General features: G+C 53.0%; 1 protein-coding gene and 1 long non-coding RNA gene across 2 annotated transcripts in view; one reads left to right on the top strand and one right to left on the bottom strand.

Annotated features, from left to right (window-relative positions):
* The window catches only part of LOC124229554 (uncharacterized), a 39261-nt gene extending 29586 nt beyond the window's left edge, over nucleotides 1-9675 (bottom strand). Inside the window, exon 1 of the long non-coding RNA XR_006885898.1 lies at nucleotides 9125-9675. This is a non-coding gene — a long non-coding RNA (uncharacterized LOC124229554). The remainder of the gene's footprint in view (nucleotides 1-9124) is intronic.
* Nucleotides 9676-9764: 89 nt separating this feature from the next.
* SPINDOC (spindlin interactor and repressor of chromatin binding) lies at nucleotides 9765-21478 on the top strand. Its single transcript, XM_046644824.1, has 6 exons — nucleotides 9765-10082; nucleotides 13691-14020; nucleotides 14117-14266; nucleotides 14434-14577; nucleotides 14773-14973; nucleotides 20672-21478. The coding sequence occupies exons 1-6, from the start codon at nucleotides 9956-9958 to the stop codon at nucleotides 20881-20883; spliced, it is 1164 nt and encodes a 387-aa protein (XP_046500780.1). The 5' UTR covers nucleotides 9765-9955; the 3' UTR covers nucleotides 20884-21478.
* Nucleotides 21479-24641: the final 3163 nt, after the last annotated feature.

The raw sequence follows: 24641 nt of genomic DNA, 5'->3' as shown, positions 1-24641 counted from the left end.
GACTGGAGACCGAGAGTAATACACGTGTTCCTGAATCCAGCTGTGCCTGAAGCCAGCTGTAGCTTAGGACTTTTCAGATATACGGGCAAATACTTTCTCCTTTTCACTTGACTCAGTTTGCATTCGGTTTCTATCATCTGCAATTGAAGAGTCCTAAATAATATAGGTGACAAATGGGCCAGATGATGAAAGGCCTGAATGTGAGGCTAATAAGTTTGGACCTTTTTCTGGGGTAACTGGGAACCACAAATGGGTTTTAAGCAAGGGAAAGACATGACCAGAGAGATGTGGCATGGCCCTTGTTACAGAAGTTGGGGAGCCCTTCCCTCTGCCCTTGGATAGACCAAAGTCAGATCCAATGGCATACTGTTTAAAACTGGAATAATTACTAAGTTCCCCAACCCCACCACTATCAGCTTTATCAGAGACAGACTCTAAATCAAAAGAATTTAATGAAAACTAGCGCCACTCCCTGAGTAATAAACTGAGCAGCCACAGAAAGTAAGTATGGATTTATGATGCCCCCAAGACCCAGGCAGCACAGGGAGGAATGCTATCTGTAAAGATAATAGCCATGCCAATGAGAGGGAAACACGTTTATACTTACTGATTCTAGAAACTTCTGGGGGGGCGGGTCTTTGAAAGACATGCTTCCTTAAGAAGAAATCTAATGAGGAAGCTAAGCAGGTTCTGCAGCTTTCACTCTCCCAACTGAGTTAAAATTAGGGGATCCACTACACTCATCCTTGCTCTGAGTTCCAGACACCATTCATCACTGAAGCTTGCTGGGCTGGCAGGAAGTGAACATCGGTGTCCTTCCAGCTGAAGCCCAGGACTCAGCTCTGGACAACAGGATGCAGGAAGGAACCCAGATGCAAAACCTCCTGTGGAAAGGGGTGGAGTCTTCCTTAGGAAGAGAGCTGTCTTACTTAGAGACTGAGAAGGAAGTTCATGTCCACATGCTGGGTGAACCTGAGGACCAGAGGGCGGAGTCAGAAGAGACGAAGCATCCATGAAGATGAAGATGGAGGGTCAGGTAGTGCTTTTTCTGTTTGATACATGGGGATGTTCAAGTGAGCCAGAATTGCAATCTCTGCTCCTTATATAATGTGAATGCCTTGAGAAAATGGCCTAATTCAGTGTTTTGCAAACTTTTTAGTGTGCATAGGAGTGACCCATAGGGCTTGTTACAAATATAGATTGCTGGAATCCTTCTATGGATTCTGATTTAGTAGAAAAAGTTGTTTATGCCTATTCAGCATCCTTCATCCCTCCTTTTGGTACCCTGCGGGGAAACAATGTGAGGGACAAAATACATAAGCACTTACTCACTAGCTCCCATCCCTATGGTCAATGACAGCTCCACAGGCATTGGTTCCACCCACTTCTAGGATGAACATGTGTCAGTGCTGAGTAGGCTCCCACAAGCGTCCCACACTGAGGTGTCAGAGATGCCCCAGAGCAAGAAGCAAGGAGTGGAAACTATGGGCAAGGTGCCATCAGGTTGTACCTATCCAGAGTTGGCAGCAGTGGCTTGAGAAGAGGTCTGACCGAGAAGATTTGAAGTAATGCACAAGAGGTCTTCTGTATGGTCCACCTCTTGAACTCTCAGATCTGTTCAGGCCCACCATTAAGTCCAATCCAGGGGCCGGCCCGGTGGTGTAGTGGTTAAGTGCGCACGCTCCACTTCTGCGGCCTGGGGTTCACAGGTTCGGATCCTGGGTGCGGACACGGCACTGCTTGGCAAGCCATGCTGTGGTAGGTGTCCCACATATAAAGTAGATGAAGATGGGCACAGATGTTAGTCAGGGCCAGTCTTCCTCAGCAAAAAGAGGAGGATTGGCAGTGGATGTTAGCCCAGGGCTAACTTCCTCAAAAAAAAAAAAAAAGTCCAGGGGCCAGCCCGGTGGCCAAGTAGTTAAGTTCGCATGCTCCGCTTCAGCGGCCTGGGTTTTCACCGGTTCGAATCCTGAGCGCGGACATGGCACTGCTCATCAGGCCACGCTGAGGCGGCATCTCGCATGCCACAACTAGATGAACCCATAACTAAAAATACACAACCATGTACTGGGGGGCTTTGGGAGAAAAAGGAAAAATAAAATAAATTTAATTCATTAATTAATTTTTAAAAGTCCAATCCATTACAAGAGGATTTGTAGAATAAGCTACGTTAATTATCTTCCTCAACTATCCCCATTCTTGATTTCTCTCACCTACACTCAGCATCTTGCTCATCTGGTCAGTGACCCTGAGGCGAAAAAAACGCCACCAGTAAGTGGCAGCAGTAGTGGTGATTTGAACCCACATAGTGTGTCTCCAGAGTGTGGGCCTTTAACCATTACACTATAGCGCAGTATTGACGAAAATTTCAAGGTTGGTGGCACCCAGGTTCAGCGAGAAAAACTGCCCCAGCTGGTTAAAGATGTCTGCCATGGACAAGGAGGATGGTAGGTACACCCCCAAAAGCACAAGCGACCAAAGAAAAATAGATAAATTGGACTACATCAACATTTAAAACTTCCATACTGCAAATGATACCATTAAGAGAGTAAAAAGACAACCCACAGAATAGGAGAAAATACCTACAAATCGTATATCAGATAAGGGTCTAGCATCCAGAGTATATAATGAACTCCTACAACTCAACAATACAAAGACTAATGACCCAATGTAAAAATGAGCCAAGGATTTGAATAGACATTTTTCCAAAGATATATAAATGGCAAAAGAGCACATGAAGAGATGTTCAATGTCATTAGTCGTCAGGGAAATGCAAACCAAAACCACTATGGTATAGCACTGTGCACCCACTAGAACGGCTATGATGTAAAAGGTGGACAATAACAAGTGTGGGCAAGGATGTGGAGGAATTGGGTCCCTCTTACACTGCTGGGAGGAATACACAGTGGAAAACAGTTTGGTGCTTCTGCAATAAGTTAAACAGAGAATTACAATATCACTCAGCAATTCTACTCGTAGGCATATACCCAAAAGAACTGAAAACAGATGCCCACGCAAAGACTTGTCCATAAATGTTCACAGCGGCACTATGCACAGTAGCCAAAAGGGGGAAACAATCCAGACGTCCATCACTGAAGAAGTGATAAATAAAATGTAGTATATACATACAATTGAATATTGTCCGGCAATAAAAAGAAATGAAATACTGATATATGTTACAACAAGGATGAACCTAGGAAACATTATGCTAATTAAAAAGATGCCAGTCACAAAAAGCCACCCCATGTGATTCCATTATACGAAATGTCCAGAAGATGCAAATCTATAGAGATAGAAAGTAGATTAGTGGCTGCCATTGGATGGGGGGTGGGGACAAAGGGGAGTGACTGCTAACGGGTAAAAGTCCTAAAATTAAATCGTAGTGATGGTTGTAGAGCTCTACGAATAGACTAAAAAACATTGAATTGTTTACTTTAAAGGAGTGAATTGGGGCTGGCCCCGTGGCCGAGTGGTTAAGTTCATGTGCTCTGCTGCAGACGGCCCAGTGTTTTGTTGGTTCGAACCCTGGGCGCGGACATGGCACTGCTCATCAAGCCACACTGAGGCAGCGTCCCACATGCCACAACTAGAAGGACCCACAATGAAGAAGATACAACTATGTACCAGGGGACTTTGAGGAGAAAAAGGAAAAAAAATCTTTTAAAAAATAAATAAAATAAATAAATGAGTGAATTGTATGGGATGTAAATTATATCTCAGCAAAGCTATTTTTAAAAACCTGAAAGTCTCGTGTCCCAGGAAACCCCTCTATCCCTCAGGCAAACCAGGAGGGTTGGTCCCCCTAATGCCATCCTCACTCATATAAATGTTTTCTTTTTTTTTTTTTTTCAAGATTGGCACCTGGGCTAACAACTGTTGCCAATCTTTTTTTTTTTTTCTGCTTTATCTCCCCAAATCCCCCCTGTACACAGTTGCATATCTTAGTTGCCGGTCCTTCTAGTTGTGGGATGTGGGACACCGCCTCAACGTGGCCTGACGAGCGGTGTCATGTCCGCGCCCAGGATCCAAACCCTGGGCCGCCGCAGTGGAGCGCATGAACTTCACTCAGCCACGGAGCCGGCCCCTGGTTTTTTAAAAAAAGAAGAAGGGGGTTGGGAGAAAATGCAGAGTCTGGGTGTTAGGCAGCTTTTTGCGTTAGCAATGCTGTGTAACAGACAACCTGGACACGTAGTCATTTACAAAAGCAAACGTGTATTTCTTGCTCACAGGTCTGTGAGTCAACTATGCCTCAACTGCGCCCGCTGGGCTCAGCTGGACTCGGGTGTCTCTCATTCTAGGACCCAGGCTGAAGAAGCAGCATTTCTCTGCAGCATGTTCTCCTCAGGGCGGGCGGCACAAGCAGAAGAGGCCAAGCCACGACACGCAAATGTGCACAAAGCCTCAGCTAGCACACAGCTTCCTTCACGCCTGCTCACACTCCACTGGCCAAGGCAAGCGGCATTGCCAAGCCCAAAGTCAGAGGCTTGGGAAAGTATTCACTGCCTAATGAGAGGCTCTGAAAAGTCTCAAGGTAATGTGGCTGGGCGGGTAATCTTATTTCAGGGGGGAGTGGAAGAGCTGGAAACAAGCCAATCTACCCGGGCTACTGGGCGACATACTTGCCATTCCTGCTCTATGAGACATCTGTCTAATGTCCGCTGCATTGGGATCTTTTTTCTTTAAGAGAAATGACTATATTTTAAACTCTGATTATAAAAGTAGTAATATCAGACGCTACAGAAAACTTTAAAATGTAAACCTTAGCTATAATCCCACCATTCAGGGTTAACCAACGTTAACAGCTTGGTGTTCATTCTTACACACTTTCATACGTATATATAATCACACTCATGTTATTTTTAACACCATCAGGATTACGATACATACTGTTTTGTAATCTCTATTGTTCGTTAAAATTTCATTAATACCTTTCTGTATAAAAATATAGATCATTTTTTAATGTTTGTACGAATTTGATGGTACTTACATTTTCAATGTGTTTATAAATATTTTTTCACCAATAATTCTGCCATCCTAAGAGATTTATTTCCATTTCTCCTGCTTCCTTCCAATCTGTATTAATGTTATTCAATTTTTCCTTCATCATAATCATAGTATATACGTCTGTGGGTTTGCACACTTAACATTATTTCATAAATGCTTTTCCATGTTGTTACAATCTGGGTATCTGTTCTTTTTGGTGCTCACATACCATCATTTAATTAGCCAATTCCTGTTCTTGGACATCGTGGTTATCTCTAGCATTTTATTATTACTTTCATTCATTCCAAAAATTCTTATTACATTCGATTGGCTGAGTTTTTTCTGCCTTCTTTTCCACCATTCTTCCCCTCATGTCAAGTGGAGGTGGGATGGTGGTTGGCATTTTCCAACCGTTGAATTCAGGAATAGTTTAGTAATTCAATAGTAGTAGTTTACTGGTATAGATTTATATAATTCGTAGCCACGTCCTCATACAGTTATTGACAGCTGTCCTGAATAGGAGTGGCTTCCAGAAATTCTCCTATTGCCCACTAAGCTGATTCAGCTCATTTTGTGACACCAAAGTACAGGGCCAGAAGTTATTTGGTGACGGGAGCACGTCCTACAGTGCCCAGCACGAGAGGCACATGTGGGCAATGGAGGAGAAGCAAGGTTTGAAATATACAGAGCTAGAAGCTATGGGAAACAGTGGCCACATTTTCTGATACGTGAGAAAAGCCCACCTACAAGGAAAGGATAAGGCTGACACACAGAAAGAGGCAGAGACCGGGATGGAAAGAATGTTCCAGTGGTATTCACATCCTGGGTCAGTTACTCCTAAAGTCTGATCGTATCCCTGCTCTTCCCATGATTGGGCGGTCAGCCTCTCCTTGAATTCCACGAGCCAATAAATCCCCATTTTGTTTGAACAAGAGCCCAGAAGTATAGGCACCGAGCTGACGCTAACACCACAGCTTCTGGGCCAGTGCTGGACCTAGAAAGATGGACAAGAAATGGACCAGCCCTCAGGGGCCCAGAGACTATGAGAAACCAGGATAGGCAAACAAACAATTACACCGTGCTGTGCCGACTTTCCTAACACAGCTGTTCCAACTGAAGTGAGAGCACAAGAAGGGGACCCCTGAACACATGCAAGAACGGAATACATTTTAGCCAGGAGTGAGAGTCTGCTCAGTTTTAGGAAATAAATAGTTCAAGCGGTGAGCATTACTATGACATCTTTGTTAGGTCATTATTTTTCTTCATTCAGATGACGTTAGGGTAATTCAGGAATAGGATTACTAAGCTGAAGAGCATAGACATATATCTATCATGGTCTTTGCAGACCACTACAAAATACCAAGGGAGTTAGGAGGCAAGCGGCACACCCCCCCTCTTACTTAGTCCCCTAAGTAAGTTAGAGCTCTGTCTAGCTTTATTTCCTGCAGCAGCCCTCTCCCTGTCCCCTCTCGTCCCCAAGGCCCAATCTCATATTCCAAGACCAAATTCACTAAGTCAAAAGACAAATTACAGACATACCTGTCTAGGAAGTCTCTACCCTCTCTCGTGCCCACGGGGCTCTCTCAACAATTAAGAACCCAGTTCGTCTAACAAGTAGTCATTTAGCACTGACTATGTAGCCAGTGGATGGGGACTCCTTTTAACACTGGACTTTCCCCTCAGATGCTCGGTGCAGAGGACTGGCTCAGCAGCAGGTGCGATGGAAATGAGGCCCAGCTTGGCAGTCAGACAGAATCGCTCTGTGACTTCCAAGTTGTTTGATCTCAAATGACTTCTTTCTCTCGGATTCAGTTTCTTCGTGTATATATTGGAGCTAATAATATCTACCCTTTCATTCATTTAACAACTACTTAAAGTTCACTAAGAGACAGCGCGGTACTCTAGTGGAAAGAGCAAGGACCAGACAGACAGAACCGGAGTTGAATCCTACTTTGCAACCATATTTCATTACATCGAGGACATCACAGATCGCAAGATGGACCATTATTTTATGTTCCCCCAAGAAAAAAAACACTGCCAAATTCTGCCACAATGATTTCTTATCTCTTGGAATTGTTATTAAAAGAGCTCTTTTGGGCTTAGTGATATTTTGACACAGATTTTTATTATAGATCACTCTTCCTATACATAAAAATGAAAATGTAAGCAAAATAAATTGGTTAAGACCACCACAAACACACCTATACTTAAAAAGGGCTAGGTGTATTTAACTCGCCGCAGTAAAGGAGAGTACACCATGTGGGACACGCTCATGTGTCTCCCTAAATTTGGGCTCTCCTTGCACGGTTCTGTGGAGGGATTAGGGAAGTGGGGACCGGTTCTGGATTGAACGCTGTCAAGAAGCAGGGGCAATTCAGACACTGGGTATCTTTATAATGTTTATCTAGGAGGCAGGAGGATCAAGCAGAGCACCTTTAATTGTAAAACCTTTAAAGTACTGCATATTCTTGAAAGTAAAATTTTTCACGCAAAAAAATACTGTAGGGGCCAACCTGGTGGCGTGGTGGTGAAGTTCCCAGGCTCCACTTTTGGCTTGGATGCTGACCATGGACCTACACACCACTCCTCAAGCCACTTTTCCTTGGGAAAGAAGCAGCAATCACTCAGAGAAAGGCGAAGTCACTGTTGTGGTCATGAAGTGGCCTCATCTGTGTCGCATTCTAAGCGTGGTTTATGTTCTGTTGGTACCATCACTGTCTGACTATCAGACCGGCCACCTTAAGCTTTCTTGGTATTCCTACAACTTCACATTGACATCCACTACAGAAAGCACCTCCATTTCAAAGATGTGAAAATGTGGGGGGAAACGCCCATCCTGGATTTGATGAAATAGGATTCTGGCTGTATTGCCTTGGGCAAGTAATTTAACCCTTTAAGCCTCAACTTCCTGCTCTGTAAAATGGAAACAATACGAGCTACCCCACGAGGCTTGTGAGGACTAAGAAATAATGTCTACAAAGTGCTTGGCATTAATACTGGGTGTGTCACTCAGTCCAACCAGGGAAACAAAAGCCACCATAAGTGTGTAAAACAGAGATCTTAAGGCAGGGTATTGGTGACACCTGTGACAGAGGTGATATAAGGGCTGAGAAGCCCAACAGGGGACAGTGAGGCACCCCAGAGGTTAGCAAAAACAAAAAGCTGCCAACACTCCTAAACTAGAGGGGCCGATGGAGGAGATGGATTTAATGGAGCCCAAGGGTGAGGCCACCCTTCAGAAGTTGGAACCACAGCCACCTCCCCAGTAGGAGCTGGAGCCACAGAGGAGCCTCGCCTGCTGCTGGAGACCCACCTGAGCCTGGGCAAGAGAGGGAAAGAGAAGAAATACCAGGGCTCTCTCCTTCCTCCTCGCCTCGAGTCTCCTGCCACTGCCTCCCACGGGCCAGATCCAGGTCCAAGGCAGCTGTCTGCGCAGCCTGAGAAACTGCATCCGGCAGGGCAATAAAGAGCAGAGCAGGAGGGCAAGGAAGGAATCTGCCCCAAAGGCTGGAGACCGAACATTTGACAGAAATTAGTTAAACAAGCTCGCTAACACCTTTAATTGTAAAACCTTTAAAGTACTGCATATTCTTGAAAGTAAAATCTTTCACGCAAAAAAATACTGTAGGGGCCAACCTGGTGGCGTGGTGGCGAAGTTCCCGGGCTCCACTTTTGGCTTGGATGCTGACCGTGGACCTACACACCACTCCTCAAGCCACGCTGTGGCGGCATCCCACAACTAGGATGTACAAGTATGTACTGGGGCTTTGGGGCGGAGGGAGAGGAAGATCGGCAACAGATGTTAGCTCGGGGCCAATCTTCCTCACCAAAAGACACACCTTAAAAAAAAAATACTGTAATCCATACCCACCCGTTCACATCACCTTTCCCGCCCCCAACCTTCTACATTATTCTGAATTCTGTGCCCCGTCTGATCCAGGGCATTTTAAGATGGATTTTCATGCTCGATTGCAATCTCAGCTCTCCGCAGCAGACGGAGAAGCCCCTTCTACGTCACCGAGGTAAAAGCTCACCCACAGTAGGATTACGAGACAGCAGTGTCATGGCCACTGGACCCTGGTCTTGGGGCTCTCAGGGATTTCTGTGTGACCTTGGGGAGGGTCACAATCTCTGAACTCACGTGTAAAAAATGGAAATTTTACTCGGGGGTGGTACGCGTGCGCCCGCACTCCACTTGGCTCTTCCTCTTTGCATTCCCTTGTCCCGAAGGCTCCACAGTGTTTTTTGAAAAAAAGGATGAATTGTCTAAGAAAACAGATAACGTGCCCAAGGTCACAAGCAAATCGGAAAGAATCCAGGCTGTACTCTTCCCACGCCAAGCCCTCCGCCTAGAACAGTTAATCCTTTCCACTCCCCCATCGCTTCTTTTCCCGCCCGGCATCTTCTGGCGGAGGAAGGCTGGTTTAGGGGAAGGCAAAAGCGACCCCGAGCAAAATCTGGGGGCGCCTGGCAGCGCTCTTCAAGCCAGCAAAGAAGCCCGACTGGAAGCTCAGCGGAGGGAGCCCCGCGGGGCTCGGCAGGCCGGCTCGCCACGCCCCCCGCCCTGGGGAGCGCGGGTCCCCGCTCGGGGGCGGCGATCGCCGCGTGGGCGCGGGAGGGCAGCCGGGAGCCCGCGCGCCCTTCCCGCCGCGCTGCGGGTCCCCGGGATCCTAACGGAGCCGCGTGCCCGGGGCGGGGCCACACGCGATTGGCCGCGCGGGGTCGGGGGCGGGCTCGCGGCGGGCCGGCCGGGCGGGCGCCGACAATGAGCCTCCATAAAAGGCAGCGGCGGGGGGCTGGGGCCCCGGATTGAGCCCTCCCCGGCCGGGGTCCCGACGTGCCAGGTCTCGGGGAGGCCCGGACGTGCCCGTCGCAGGTCCGGCCGGCGAGCGGTGGGGCGGGGGCTGCGCGGGGAGGGGGCGGCGCGCCCGTCCTCCGGCGTCCGGTCACCGCCATCCCCCCTGGCCGCACCATGGCCCTGAAGGCCGAGGGCGCCGCGCTCGACTGCTTCGAGGTGACGCTCAAATGCGAGGAAGGGGACGACGACGAGGAGGCCATGGTGGTGGCCGTCATTCCGCGGCCCGAGCCGATGCTCAGAGGTGAGGATGGGAGGGGATCCCACTTCCGCGTCACCTTGGGGGGCTCGGGTACCCCCGCCTCCCCCCCCCCACGTTTGGAGCCCGAGCGCCCCCTCCCCCTCCGGCCCGGGGCCCCAGCGCCCCCTTCCCGCTTGGGTCCGGGGCGCGAGCGCGCTCTTGCTCCGCCCTCCCCAGGGTTTGGAATCCCAGGCCTTCCCGAATTCTCCCTCCCCCGCCCCCGCCCAGGGTCTGGAGCCTTCGATTCAGGCCCCGCGCGCTCCGGATCTTCCGGTGCCCGAGCGCCCCCTCTCCCGGGCCCAGCAAGAGCGGCCGGATTCCCGGCGGCGCTGGGTGTCCGCGGCCGCGCGCTCTCGTCCCGCGGAGGCAGAGGCAGAGGCAGGCCCGGGGGCGGCGGGGCCTCCGGACCGAGGCTGGCGCGGCAGCCTGGCGTCCGGAGCGGTTCGGGGGATGGAGGCAGGCGCCGCTGCCGCCCGCCGAGAGGTGGATCGTAAGGGCCCTCCATGCAGAAAGCTTTCCTTCCCACCCCGCGTCCATCCCCAGGCCTTCGACTTGCGTAAGCCACAGGTGTCAGATCCTGGAGCTCCAAGGGAGGATGGGATTGCGTACAGCACCCGCTGTGGGAAAAGAAGTGCTTGCTAGGGGGGCCCTCAGCCACCCTGCCTTGGGAGGGCGTTTTTGCAACAATCTGGGAACACTCGCTTTCCCCTCCCCCTTTACCAATTTTTTTAGTCCTCAGGATCTTGCAAAGCGTAGGAAAACAAAGAGCCACCTTAGTGGGAGACTTAATATTCGTTAAAATGTAAATAGCGTGTTTCGTTCCCAGATACTCTTCCTTGGGGGGGAGGGGGCAGTACCTAAAAGGCGTCGAGAGCCAGGCCATTCATTTAACCCCAGGGGAACTTGATGGTGCGTGCCTGTGCTACCTCTCATCCTTGTTGGAATCGGGAGGGTTATAAAATAAGTAAAGGAGATAAAGGCCGCTACCCTGCTCGGAGCTTTGGATCCAACAGAGAGCTGCTTTCCCTACTTCTGGTATTTATTGAGTACTCCAGGCCAGGCTGTCTCGGCTAATCCTCTCAACAACCCTGCAAGGGCGGCCTCGCTCCCCACTGCTAGGGAGGAGGAAAAAGAAGTGCAGAGAAGTTAATTCATTCAACAGGTGTTTACTGAGCACCTGCTTTATGCCAGGCACTGTTTGAGGCTGGGCATGCTAATGGCTGTAGACAAAGATGGAACTTTGCACTTCTGGAACATGTGTGTACTAATGACCAAAGATAGACAAATGTACAGTATGTCAAGTGGCGATAAAGGGTTCAGAGGACACAGGAGCAAAGTAAGGAGAGAGGTTAGTGTTTTATTTGGAGTGCCGAATGGTCACGAAAGGCTTCTCTAAGGTGAATTTTGAGCGTAGACCCAAAGAAAGTGAAGAGGCGAACCTTGTAGATAGATGGAGGGGAAAGCATTTTAGGCAGAATGTCAAGTGGAAAGGTCCTGAAGCAGAAGCTTCTTGAAGGATTTGGGGTGGGAGAGAAAGGGTGAATTCAAGGTTTTTGGCTTGAGCAACTGAGTGGAAGGATGGGCCTCCCATTTACTGCGATGGGAAGGCTGGGATGCAGGCTTGTGGGAGATGGGGGTTAGGGTTTGGACGTGGCAAGTTTGAGATGACACAGTAAGCGCGGAGGTCAGATAGGAAGTTAGACATGTGAGTCGCAATTTCGTGGGGGAGGCTGGCTGGAGTCTGCTGTGGGAGTTGTCAACAGGCAGGCAGTGGGACGAGACCATCAGAGGAAGGAGGTAGACATGGGGTCTGGGGATGTCATGGGGCGCTCCCATGATTCCAGGTTGGGGGTCAGCCTCTCATCTGACATTCTGGCGGCCACTACACGCCAGGCACTCTGCTTGGCGCTGAAGATACAGGTGTGAAGGATCAGAAACCGTGCTGTCATGGAGCCTACGGTGTGCTGGGGAGACAGTAAACAAGTAGAGTACCTGTGAGGTCAGGGGGAGACGTGTGCTAGGGAGGAAGTGAAGCGGTGAGGGGAACGGGGTGCTCGGTGGGGGGGGCAGGTGGCAGCTTTCCCCAGGGTGGCACAGAAGGCCTTGGGGAGAAGATGGTTTTTCAGCAACAACCTGGAAGAAGTGAGGGAGCCGTGCAGGGATCTGAGAAGAGAAGGTGATGTGGATGAGGATAAGGATGAGGGTGAGATGAGCAACAGGCAGGAGTGACTGCAGACACCTGTAAATAAGAGAAGAACCAAGAGAAGGTGGTGCCCTGGAGGCCAAGTGACAAAAGTCAAGATGGAAGAAGCAATCAGTCAAATGATGAAGTTTAAGAACTGACTGCGGGGGCCGGCCCGGTGGCACAGCAGTTAAGTTCACACATTCCACTTTGGCGGCCCAGGGTTTGCTGGTTGAGATCCCAGGTGTGGACATGGCACCGCTTGGCAAGCCATGCTGTGGCAGGCATCCCACATATAAAGTGGAGGAAGATGGGCACGAATGTTAGCTCAGGGCCAGTCTTCCTCAGCAAAAAGAGGAGGATTGGCAGCGGATGTTAATTCAGGGCTAATCTTCCTCAAAAAAAAAAAAGAACTGACCACTGGGTTTAGCGTTGGTGACCTTCACGGGCTGTTTTGGAGGAGTGGTGGGAAAGAAAGCCCAAATTGCAACCAGGAGGTCAAGGTTCCTGTCTGCAGCCCCAGGGGAGATAGGTGCAACCCAGCTGTGGAGCCAGGTCTTCTGAGTCCAAGCCAGTGCTCATACCCGTTTCAAATGCCACCTCTTCCATGCAGCCCCCGGGTGTTAGCCTCCCATATTTGTATTTTGTCCCATCCTCTCAGGTGGGAGAGAGCTACAGTCAGGAGTGCTCACGGGCATGTCACAGAAGCACTGAGCTGCCAGGCTAACATGGGTCTGAGCCTGTCGTCTTTGTCAAGCTGAACAAGGTCATGCCCTGTCAGAACTTACGGTCCATGTGCACGAAGAGCAGGTGCCATGCAGACCCACAGGGACGAGATCACGATTGCAGATGTTCTGGGGGTATTGTGGAAGCGTGGCTAGTTCTCACAGAATAGGGTGGCTTTCTGAAGGGGCCTCCGCAGGTGCAGAAACAGGCACAGATGTCATTCACTGACTGGAAGGCTCATTGAGCATCTCTTCTCCTGTGTGCCATCCTCATCTTGAAGAAAGCGAGCACTGTGGCCGGGGAGTCACATGCGGAGATAATCAGCCATCAGGAAGACTCCATGGGGGTGACTGAGCAGGGCCATGAAGGAAGTACAGGAATTTGCCAGACTGGTCAGAGTGGTCCAGACAGATGGGCCAATTCTGAAGACGTGCAAGCACATAGCCTATTGGATAAACACATGTGGACCTGTGGTCTGAGACTAGATTGAAGGAAGGTGCAGAGGTGAGGTGGCGGGGTCCCAGGGTACATAGGTTGTATTTAACGTGGCTGGCGTCTCGTGGGCTCCAGGAAAAGGGAGAGAAAGACTTTGGGTGGAAATGTTCCTACTCCCAATGCCATACCACCTGGTTCAGGGAATCATGTTCTGAGTATTACTGTCCACGGGCACCTTTATTGATAGCATCTTCCTCTCCCTGCGTAGTGGCCCAGCAGGAGAAGACCCCACCACCTAGGCCCAGCCTGCTGGAGGCAGGTGGCGATGGCTGTGAGGAGCCCAAGCAGCAGGTGTCTTGGGAGCAGGAGTTCCTGGTCGGGAACAGCCCAGGAGGCAGCGGGCGGGCGCTGTGCATGGTGTGTGGGGCTGAGATCCGGTCGCCATCGGCGGACACGGCGCGCACGCACATCCTGGAGCAGCATCCTCACACCCTGGACCTGAGCCCTTCCGAGAAGAGCAACATCCTAGAGGCCTGGAGTGAGGGGGTGGCCCTTTTGCAGGACGTCAGAGCTGAGCAGCCATCCCCACCCAACTCAGGTAGTTGGGCCTGGGGTGGGGTGGGGGTTGCGGGGTGGAGAGAAATGTCGGATCCTTTAGAGTACTTGGAGCTCACTGGGCATTTGCCTGCTTCAGACTCAGGCCAGGAGGTCGATGCTGACCCGGACTCTGACCCAGACCCTGCCAAAATGCCAGCGGAGATTGTCGTTCTCCTTGACTCTGAGGACAACCCATCCCTCCCCAAAAGGAGCCGGCCCAGGGGCCTCCGCCCCCTTGAGCTTCTCGGTCAGTCATCCTGGAAGCCAGTGAGGCTGAGGTGGGGAGCGGGGGGGAACCACAGGCCCCGTGTTCTGGGGGGAGAGAGGCTGCTGGGCAGGTGTGTTCGGCAGCCCTGAGGTTGCGGGGTTCAGGCATGGCATCTTAAAAAGATGTGAGGTCTTTCGTTTTTGCAGCTGCTCCTGTCACCGAGCCGGGAAGTAAGAAGCCCCGTGGTCAGAGATGGAAGGAGCCCTCTGGGGAAGAGCCGGTCAGGAAGAAAAGAGGCAGACCTATGACCAAAAACCTGGATCTGGACCCAGACCCGGACCCAGACCCAGGTGAAGCGGGGGGCGGGTGGGGTCTCTGGCTGCAGGGCTCCCAGAGGAAAGCCCAGCCAGTGAGGGTTGGGTGGGGCCCAGGCTGAGGGCGTCTGCCTCCCCAGAGGCCTCCAGCTCAGGCCTTTGGATTCTGGCCTCTGCAGGTTAGGCAGCCAGGCCTCCTGGACTCACAGTTCTATCCTGTCTCCCTTCCAGATCCGCCATCACCCGACTCACCCACAGAGACCTTCGCGGCTCCCCCCGAGGTCCGGCATTTCACTGATGGCAGCTTCCCCCCAGGCTTCGTCCTCCAGCTCTTCTCCCACACCCAGCTCAGGGCCTCAGACAGCAAGGACTCCCCCAAAGAGGGGAGAGCGGCCGAAGGAGTTCTACCCCAGCCAGAAAGCGCCTCTCCAGGTGAGCTCCAGGGATCAGGCAGGCTGCATTCCTGGGTCTGGGCTCCGCGAAGTGGCCCTGCAGCACAGCCCAGCGTAGAGGTGGTTGGTGCACGGGTCCCCTGGGAGCCAGGGCCAAGGGCAGGTGGGTTTGAGTGACAGGCTGATCGGAGAGCTGAACTTCTCTGCAGGCTCTGTGGGAGTGTCCTGGAATTGGTCCTCAGATTGGGCCAGGCCAGTGCTCCCCGGAGCCTGACACCCATCACCACGCTTGAGGTTGATTCCAGCTGGAGCCTGAGAGGGGCCCACCTTACCCTAGTGGAGCAGGGGCCGAAGTGTGGCCGGTCACAGGAGAATAGACCAGTAGCAAGCACACAGCCTTTACCACCATGGGGTAGGCAGCTCAGTGAATTGCCTCAGGAGAACAGAAAGCACATGTGTGCGTGTGTTGTGTCCTCTGATTTTAAGCAACTTTTATCTGCCATGGTGCGTTTGGCCCTTAGATAAATATCTTTTCCAGATGGAGAGGCTGAGTCTCAGAGAGAGTTTCTCTTCCCCATGGTCCTTGGTTTCCTCTGGCTGCCGTAACAAATTACCACAAACTTAGTGGCGTTCAACACAGATCTGTTACCCTGCAGTTCGGGACGTCAGAGGTCTGGAATGGGTTCACTGGGCTAAAGTCAAGGTGTAGGCAGGGCCGTGTTCCTCTCTGGAGGGTCATGGGGAAGCCCATTTTCTTGCCTTGCCCAGCTCCTAGAGGCCGCCTGCGTTCCTGGCCTCATGGTCTCCTTCCATCTTCAAAGGCGCAGTGGCCAGTAGAGTCTCTCTCGGGATGCCGTCTTCGTTCCGACTCTTCTGCATCCCTCTGTGCCGTTTAAGGACGCTGATGATTACAGCGAGCCCACCCAGATCGTCTCTTTACTTTAAAGTCAGCCGATTGGCAACATTAATTCCATCTGTAGCCTTAATTCTCGTGAAGCGCACCATATTCACAGATTCTGGGGATGAGGACATGGGCATCTGGGGGGCGCTCTGCCTTCCACAGTTACGTGACCAAGCAGGGGCAGGATTCAGATGAGGTTGGAATGCGTTCCAGGAGGGCAGGGCCCCAGCCTGGTTCCTCTTTGTCTCACCAGGCCCTGCTTGCAGCATCTTGGGCTTGGGAAGTGCTTCTTGAAGGAGTGGATGAGTGACACAGAGGGTGCCTTGTCCCAGCCTGTCTGAAATATGTGTTTGGAGTTAGAGCCCGGAGAAAGAGGCCACATGAGGTGCTGGAGGCTCCCCAGAGCAGGGCTCTCACAAAGGTGGTGTGCTGTTTGCATAAAGACAAAAGCAAATGGGTCGCTTCTCCAGCCCCACCTCCCTCCCCAGTGCTGACCCACTGTCCGTAGTTGGTCTCACAGAGCTCTGGGTGTGTGTACGCGCACGTGTCACTTGCGTTTATATTTTACCGAAGTAGGCTCCGCTTTTCTTGATCTCGAGGCAGGCCTCGACCCTTCAGGCAGATCACAGTTTTGACTGTCTCAAGTTTCAGCCTGAGTCACACTCCGCCCGCCTCCCTGAGGCACTGCGCTCCGCTTGGACTCCAGCGGTCCCTGGGTCTCGGCCGTCTCCCCAGTAGATCGCTGCTCTAATGGCTGACCCCTTCCCCTGTTTAGAGGGTCTTCTGGTTTCCTTCTCGAAGGGAGCCTTCATTTTGAGTCCTGGGGTACCCTGGGCCCAAACTCCACCTATCTGGAGTGGTGAGTAGCTGAGACGGGGTCCTCGAGTGGCAGGTTCGTGTGGGGCGAGTGGACTGATGTGAGGGGGACGGGGGACAGGAGAGGTGTCCTCAGCAGTGAAGGATCCGTGGGGGTGGGAGATGGCCCAGACACGGCAGCAAGTGTTCCCAGCCCAGCCCCGAGGGAGGCACTCTGGGAAATGACACAAGTGGGCAGCCTTTGTCCCTGAGACTCGCTGTCTGGGGGTCCAGGTCAGAGGCAGTGAAGCAGATGGGGAGGAGCAGGGCCTTTGGGGCTTCTGTGCAGAGCGAAGGCTGTGGACCAGTCGCTTCAGGCTGTTTCGGGGACCCACAGCTTGGACAGATTTCTCAGAATCCTGTGAGGCCTCAACCAGTATGTCCACTTTGAGTTGCTTTGTGTATTGAAGTTCTTGGAAGATTTTGTTTGACTAAAGATACTACCACTTTAAAAAAGGATTTGGAAGTTGGAAAAGGTCACTGTGGTCAGGTCAGCTGAGCTGATGGTTATGAGTGAAGCAGTCAGGGAAGACATTCTAGAACTTTCCAAGGGCTTTGCAGGATGAGAGTGGGGAGGGTGTCCAGGCCAGGAAAAAGGTGGGTCCTGAGGGCCCACTCACACAAATAGTGGAAAAAAGCCTTTTTTGTCTTGTTTGTATTTAATTTTGAGTAGGACCTAGCGATCTGGCTTAGAATACCTTGGCCAGAAGTAAGTGTGTGAGTGAGTGTGTGAGATCTTCCCACGAGCACAGTCTTTGTCATGTTCACTGCTGTATCCTCAGCGCCTACAACAGTGGCTGACGCAAAGAAAGCCCTCAGTGAAGACTCATTGAAAGATAAGTGGACAGTGGCTGCCTGTACATATTCTGGTGGGGACATCTTGTCCCAGGGCCCAATAAATCCTCCTGGCTTGCTTTTTTATGGGCCTGGGGCTCTGATCATGCATGATTTCTAAAGGGGCATCTGTCTGCCATGACTCTCTCTTCTGATGCTCCCCTCCCCACGCACCCACACCTCTACCCTCCTTGGTACCAGAAAGAATTGTCACTTAATTCCATTGCTTTGGGAAGTCCCTAACTTCATGAGCCCTTACAATGTACTGGACTCTTAATACGTTAACACGTTATCTCTTTAAATCCTCAAAAGCACCATATAAAGTACTATGGTTCTCATGAGCCTTGGGGAGGTTTGGTACCTCGTTCAGGCCACTCGCCCCCTGCAGCCTGTGTGCGTTTCCGCTGGGCCCACGCAGACACCCTGCCCACAGTGCCAAGAAGCATGTCCACCTGCCCCCACCCTCCCTGCGGCATCCAGGCCACATTGTCTGCCTTCTCCTGTACCTGCACTGCTCTTGGCAAAGATGCGCCCGCCTTTCTAGACCACCGCTGGAGCCCGTCCCCTCTTCCCCGCCGTCAGTTCTCTCCTCTCTGTCACATCAGCTTTTCTTTCTCTTCTGAATCTTCCCCAGTGGCCTGCACAAAGCTGGATCCCTCATCCCTCTCTAGCCACTGGCCCATTTGTCCCCACACCTTTTCAGCAAAGCTGAAAAGCGTTTACTGTCTCCCTCCAGTTTCTCTGGAGGCCACTCCAGTCAAACTCTCATCCTCGCCGCCCCAAGCTAAAATCACTTTTTTGGCAAGGTCATCATTGACCCCCATAAAATTAATCCGGTGGTGGTTCTCAGTGCTTATCTTCCCTGATGTGGCAGTAATGTGAACCCAGCCCTGCCTCCTTCCTGGAGACACTTTTTGTCCCTGGCTTCTCGGGCAAGCTGGCCTGAATTTCCTCCGCCCTCACTGGCTGTTCTGTTTCTCTTGCTTGTTCATTCACAGGTCCTCAAGTTAGATCCTGTTGTCTTTCTTCCCCCTTCTAGAATGTAAGCTCCCTCGGGTCAGGATGTTGGTCTGTGGTACCCCGATGCCCAGCATGGGATAGGGGCAGCTTCTGTATTTGGTGAATGAATGAGTGACTAAATGCCCCCACCCTGGGTCCGGATCTTTACTCATGCTCTTCGTGGTCCCATCCAGGTCCATGGCTTTGAGTACCATTTATGTGCTCACGTTGCTTACCTTTACTCCTCCAGCCTGGGCCTCTCCCTGGGATTCCAGCCTCTCTTCCTGTCGCCCATGTGGCATTTCTAACTGGTTGTCTGGAAGATCTCTCAAGCTCGGCGTATCCACGTGGAACCCCCTGTCTCCTCCCCACAGCCCCAGCCACTCTGTTCCTCCCCTGTCTCCCCTTCCCTTCCCCCACTGTTCACTTTGGCTGGACCAAACACTTGGACTCAGCCCCTTCTGGCTCTCTGAAACCCCCCGTCAACGCGTCCACGCGTCCCATTAGCCCCGCCTCCAAAATAACTTTCAGAATTCACCCTCCTGTCACCACCACCACTGCTGCCACCCCAGTGCAAGCCGTCTCCTGCCTGGCCCCTCTAACAGCCTTCCAGCTAGTCGCCCAGCTTCTGACCTTCACCCACTGTGGTCTGGTCTCATACAGCAGCCAGTGTACCTCGAAAACCCAAGCAGAGGCCTGTCGCTGCTCTGCACAGAGCCCTCCCGTGCTCTTCTTATCGCACTCCAGACACAGACCAGAGTCCTTGAGGTGACCAGAGATCCTCACCCCAGGATCTTTCCCTCTCCCACACCCCCGGCTCATGCGGCACAGGCACTGGCCCGGCTGTTCCAACAGCAGTAGGTGTGCTCCACCAGGGTGTCCGCGTTTGCTTTTCCTCCTGCCTAGAATGCTGTTCCCCCAGCTAGCCACAAAGCTGACTCTCCACTTCCTGTGCATTTTTGCTTATTTATTGCATCTTTTGTTGATCCTGTTTTTTGCCTCTCGCCACTGGAACATAAATTCCAAGAAGGCCACCCGGTGGGCCCCATGCCCTGCTGTACCCCTCCCGACTAGAACAGTGTTGGGCACAGCATAGTTGCTCCATAAGTTACTGTTGAATTAAAGTACAAATGAGTGGGGTTCAGGCTGCCCTCGAGGAGCTTAGGATTGTCAAGGAGACAAACCAGCTTATGGGAATACACAGCAGGATTGGCTCAATCGTACAACCCAGTGGCAGCCCCCAAGTCATGTTAAACCCCAGCAAACTGTCCAGCAAAATTGTTCGCATTTTCTCTGCCATGCTTTAAGTCACTGCGTCTCTAAAAACAAGATAGAAGAAAACCACAAACTGGTCTTTCTGGATCCAGACGTTGCAGCAATTGCAATCACCGTTTTCTGGTTTTGCTTTTCACTGTAACTTTCGCACATGCCCGTGTCGCAGGGGACATTTTTGTTTTTCAGTTTTGAGAAATAATTGACATCCATCCAGGGGACATTTTTGTAGCTGTGTAATAGCCGTTGGCAGTCTACTTTCCCAGTCTCCGGCCCGGGTTTGCCCAGCCTGAGTGGCTTCTCCACGCCGCTAAGGTGGACGTCTGGTCCCTGTGTGGTAGGGGATGGCGCCCAGGAGATGAAGAGCCTGGTCGAGGTTGCAAGGCCGAGCTGGGACGCTAGCTCAGGAGGAGAGACACCGGTCCCTCTCCTCTACCATGCGTATTTACTCGGGAGCTCCTTCGCCCTGTCTTACTGTGCTTTGGGGTGTTCCCCACCCCCGTCACCTCTGCCCGCCCAGGGCAGAACCCATCAGGCTAGGATGCCCACTGAGTTTCAGATGAAATGGAGTCAGCGGAAGGTAAGAGTTGAGGGAGGCGTACACCGGTAAGCATCTGTACGCTGCTAAGCGTCCGTGCACCGAAATAACAGGAGAGAGGAAGGCCACGGAGGGCCTTGGGCCCATGACCTTGTTTTCTGGTTGGTAGTGGTGCTTGGATGAACCAAAAGTGGAGCCTCCCATGTCCTCAGGCTTCTCCCCTTACAAGGCACTGTGTGATGGGAATGGGGGTGCAGTTTGCAGAGACCGCCAGGGAGCATCCTGGTGGTGGGGTTCTGGAGGGCCCTGACTCTGCTCTCTGCTCCCATCCCTGCCCAGCTCCCCCTCCGGGGCTTCGCGGGACACTGGATCTCCAGGTTATCCGTGTGCGGATGGAGGAGCCGCCGGCGGTCAGCCTCCTGCAAGACTGGTCCAAGCCCCCCCAGGGCACCAAGGGTGTGGGAGCAGGTGACACCCCAGACTGGCCCTCGGTTCTGTCGGAATCCAGCACCACTGTCGGGGGGCAGCCGGAGGCAGGGGGTGGTGTGTAGGTTCTTGCTTTCCCGGGGAGGGGGGGGGGGGGGGAGGCAGTGTTCCCCTTTGGCTTAGTCACTCACAGCTGCCCTGCTGGGTCACCTGGTGGAGAGAATAAAACCAGGTGTCAGGGCAGGATGGAGGAGCGGAATTGGGCAGCATCCGCTCTCCCTGGGGGCACTGGGAAATGTCTGCCCCTGGCCAGGCAAGAGGCCAGGCCCTGAGGTGGGCAAGGGTGGCTGAGGGCCGGCGTGCGGTAGGGCATTGGGCCTGCGGAGAACACCCACCCCGATCCTTTTGCTGACCCAGATCTCTCTGTCCCTCGTTCCTCCTCCCAGCCTCTCTTAGCCCCCCACCTTTCTCCCTTGGCACAGTGCCTTACACAGAGGTGGTCATAACGGGGTTTGATCCGAGTCCCACTACCTCGGGGGACGCCTCTCCTCCCCCACCTGTTCAGGCTCCTAGACTAGGAGGCCTCCATTACCTCTTCCCGCTCCATCCCCGAGGAGGCCCACAGCCCTCCTGGGGGCCCCATTCACTCCCTCTCTCCTTTCCACCTGTTTTCCTGTTGTATATATCTCCTTTGTTGACAATAAATTATTTTTTTTTATTAAGAGAGTTCCGTCTGGGCCATCATTGGGGGAAGGGGCTGCTACCAGGACATCTGGCCGCCTGGAGCGACCTTGAGGGGAAGGAGGGCTGTGAGGAAAGCCCCCTACCCCAGAAGGTGGGGCGGGGCCGGGGCTAGGCTCTGTGGGGCATGAGGCCTGGGGTTGACAGTCACAGAGGGACTCGTGCCCTCCCCTTTGCCACTGCCCTCGAAATGGGGTCAGAAACGCCTTTTTTACAGTTGGTACCTTATGTCTCACTTGGTAAGCATCTGTCCAAGAGAGGCCTCGGTGAGGGGACCCTAGGGCTCCCACACCCTAGGAGCTGAGACTTAACCTTTCCGAGGTGAAATGGTTGTGTCTGTCCATCCCCCGCTCCCCCCCGCCCACCTCACGATAGGGGCAGTCCTGCCGTCTCCAACCTTCCACCTCCGTGTACACAGCCTCACAGCTTTGTCACGCCCTCTTTTTGGCTTAATTGAACCCGAGCCTTTGCCTGGTGGCCCCATTCCCTGGGTCAGGAGTTAGCCCACTATGGGTATCTTCATCAGATTCCTTACCCTCCTCAGCTGACTGTCACAAGCCAAATCTGTGTGAAGTCTTTTTCCTCTTTGGTGTTAATGGAGCTCCCTCTCAGACCCCAAACTCGCCAAACTCTCGTCCGGTTGAGAATCCTGGGGCAAGCAGGATCCGTAGGACCGGGCTCCTGGTGAACATGTGCGTTCAGGAAGAGAGGGCATAGGCAAGACACAGCACAGTTGTTCGCGTTCCACACTGACCCAGCTGGGCTTTGAGACTGGTCAGAAAGCTCATCTTTGAGTCAGGAAGGGTTTGGGCATGAGCACACTGTGCTGTGTGCTTGTCAGAGCTGTGTCACCCATGGGCCAGATTCTGATAGCGTGGCCAGCTGAGCCTCAGTCCTTTCTCCCCATCTGACTCACTTCGAGCCCAAGGAAGTGTGGGGCCCTTGTCCCGGGGAGATTAGAAGACGCTGTGGAGGAGAAAAGGCAGCAGGCAGAGGTTCAGGACCCCTCATGTGCATCTGGGTGGCTCCCGTGTGAGATCAGGTGTGCCACAGTGCGCCCCATGTCTCTACCACCATTTCTGCACATGGCAAAGCTTGTATCCTACCTGTTAGAAAAGAATGAATAATGCTGAAAATCTGGCTCTGAACCGCAACTGTGAATTACTGCAGGTGATTTCTGTCCGTCCTTTCAGTCGTGTCGCTGTGTTTACATTGATGCCGATGTGCTTTTCAACAACGTGGCTGTGTTGCTGGATGTTCCCAGTTGAGAAAACGCATATATAAGCTCGTTGTAAAACCGTGACGCTAAATGCGCCTTCGCTGCTGTTACTGTGACGGCTGGTCTGGCCCACTAGACTGTGAGCTCCTGGGCAGGAACTAGGTTGCATTGACTTCTTTTTTCTAGAGCCCCATGTGGGGCCTTCACATAGTAGGTGCTCAATAAATGTCAAGTGCCCTCCTGGTATGTTTTCTTGTGTGATGTTTATCAGTGCGAGCTGGTCCCCAGGGCGCAGTTCTCTGCACAGGGGGCTGCCTCGGTGTCTGCGGGTGGCATTCCAGGACTTCAGCCCCACATCCCGGCCAGTCGGGGTCTGCCCAGCCTTGGCCAGGACCCTAGGGACTGTGTGAGTGGCGGTGGCTGGAGGCTGCCTGTGGCACCTCTGGGCTCCCAGGGAGAGGTGGAGGGAGGGAGCCGCCGAGGGCATGACCCCAGCCGGGGTGCAGAAGGAAGTTTCTGAACTGAGGTGACTGATGGCTTGGGGATGTTGTACCATCCCCCCCACTCCCCCTCCCCCCCACCTGCACAACCAGAGCCACCATCCTGGAGCCACTGCAGCTGTTTGCCCACGACACGAAGAAAGCCTCCGTGGCGACTTTCTCCAGGTGCGATGCTGAGAAACAGCCGCTGCCCCTGACTGCTGAGCCACGTTCCTGTGCTCTTGATCCTAATACTCTGCGCTCTGGACTCAGCCAGCCACCTCCTGCCCCTCCCAGTTGCCCTCCTTGGGGTCCAGGGCAAGGAGTAATAGCCCTGGGGGCTAAGCCAGTCTGAGACATGGCGGGGAGAAGCCCGTTCCTTCCTTGAAGAGAAGCGAGTGTGGGAGGGTGCGGCTGGGAATGGGGGATGCTGGCTGGGCCCCTGTGCGGCACCCAGTGGCAGCACTGGTCCCCTGCCAGCTCTGTGGCTCCTCAGTCTGGCCTCCCTCTCCCTTTGATAAAACGCAGCAGTCACTTCACCCCACCTCACGCACACACACCTGGGCTGCTCTGTGGCTCAAAGGAGACTGTGTTCGGAGCCATTTGTAAACTGTCACACCCTGCACGCCCCTGAGGTGTGGAAGGATGGGGGCTGAGATGGGAGAGCGTCTCTGATGGGATTGCAGCCTGTCTGTCTGTTCCCTCCCTGAGTCTGGACGGGGGTGCCCAGCTGACCTCCCCAAGGCCTCGCCGGCAGGGTGCAGTGCTTGCAGGTGCAGCGACAGGTAAGGTGGCTCCGCAGTACCTGGTGTGTCTGTTCTCCCGCCTCCCTGGGACCAGGTGCTCAGCCCAGAGCCTTCACGCCACTGAATCTGGCCGGTCCCTTTCTCCTCTAGAAGGAACAGCCTGATTTCACGCACAGAACACATCAGCCTCCAGAGAAGGAAGCGGAGCAGGTCTTTTGGCCTCCCCAACACCAACACCAATGCCTCAGGTGTTGGGCCCCACATCTAGGAGGCCCGAGGGAGCAGGGGGCTGGGGCGACCCCCCTGCAGGGCTCAGAGTCCACAGGCATGAATGAGGCTCCCGTGGGCAGGAAGTGTGCTAGGAACTGCAGAGAGCAGACAGGACACCGCCCTGGTCTCTACGTGGTCACCCCAAATGTGCCCATTGTACAAGCGAGGAAACTGAGGCACAGCGAGATGAATGAGGTGACTTGCCTGCCATTCCAGGGCTGGTAAACGAGCAGAGCCGAGCAAGCCCGGGCCACTGACCCCAGAGCTCTTGTCTCCTGTGCTATGCGGCCTGCTTCTGCTTTAGGAAGACTGACACACCCTCTCTTGAGAGCCTGGGCACCTGTGGTAGGATGAGGGTAGGGGTTGAGGGGGCAGGGACTCAGGTGGGAGCCAGGAAGGTCATTCACAATGACAAACCCTCAGCATCT

The sequence above is a fragment of the Equus quagga genome, chromosome 17 (genome assembly GCF_021613505.1).
Source record: "Equus quagga isolate Etosha38 chromosome 17, UCLA_HA_Equagga_1.0, whole genome shotgun sequence".
Taxonomy (NCBI): Eukaryota; Metazoa; Chordata; class Mammalia; order Perissodactyla; family Equidae; genus Equus; species Equus quagga.
This window is presented reverse-complemented; position numbering and strand designations above follow the sequence as displayed.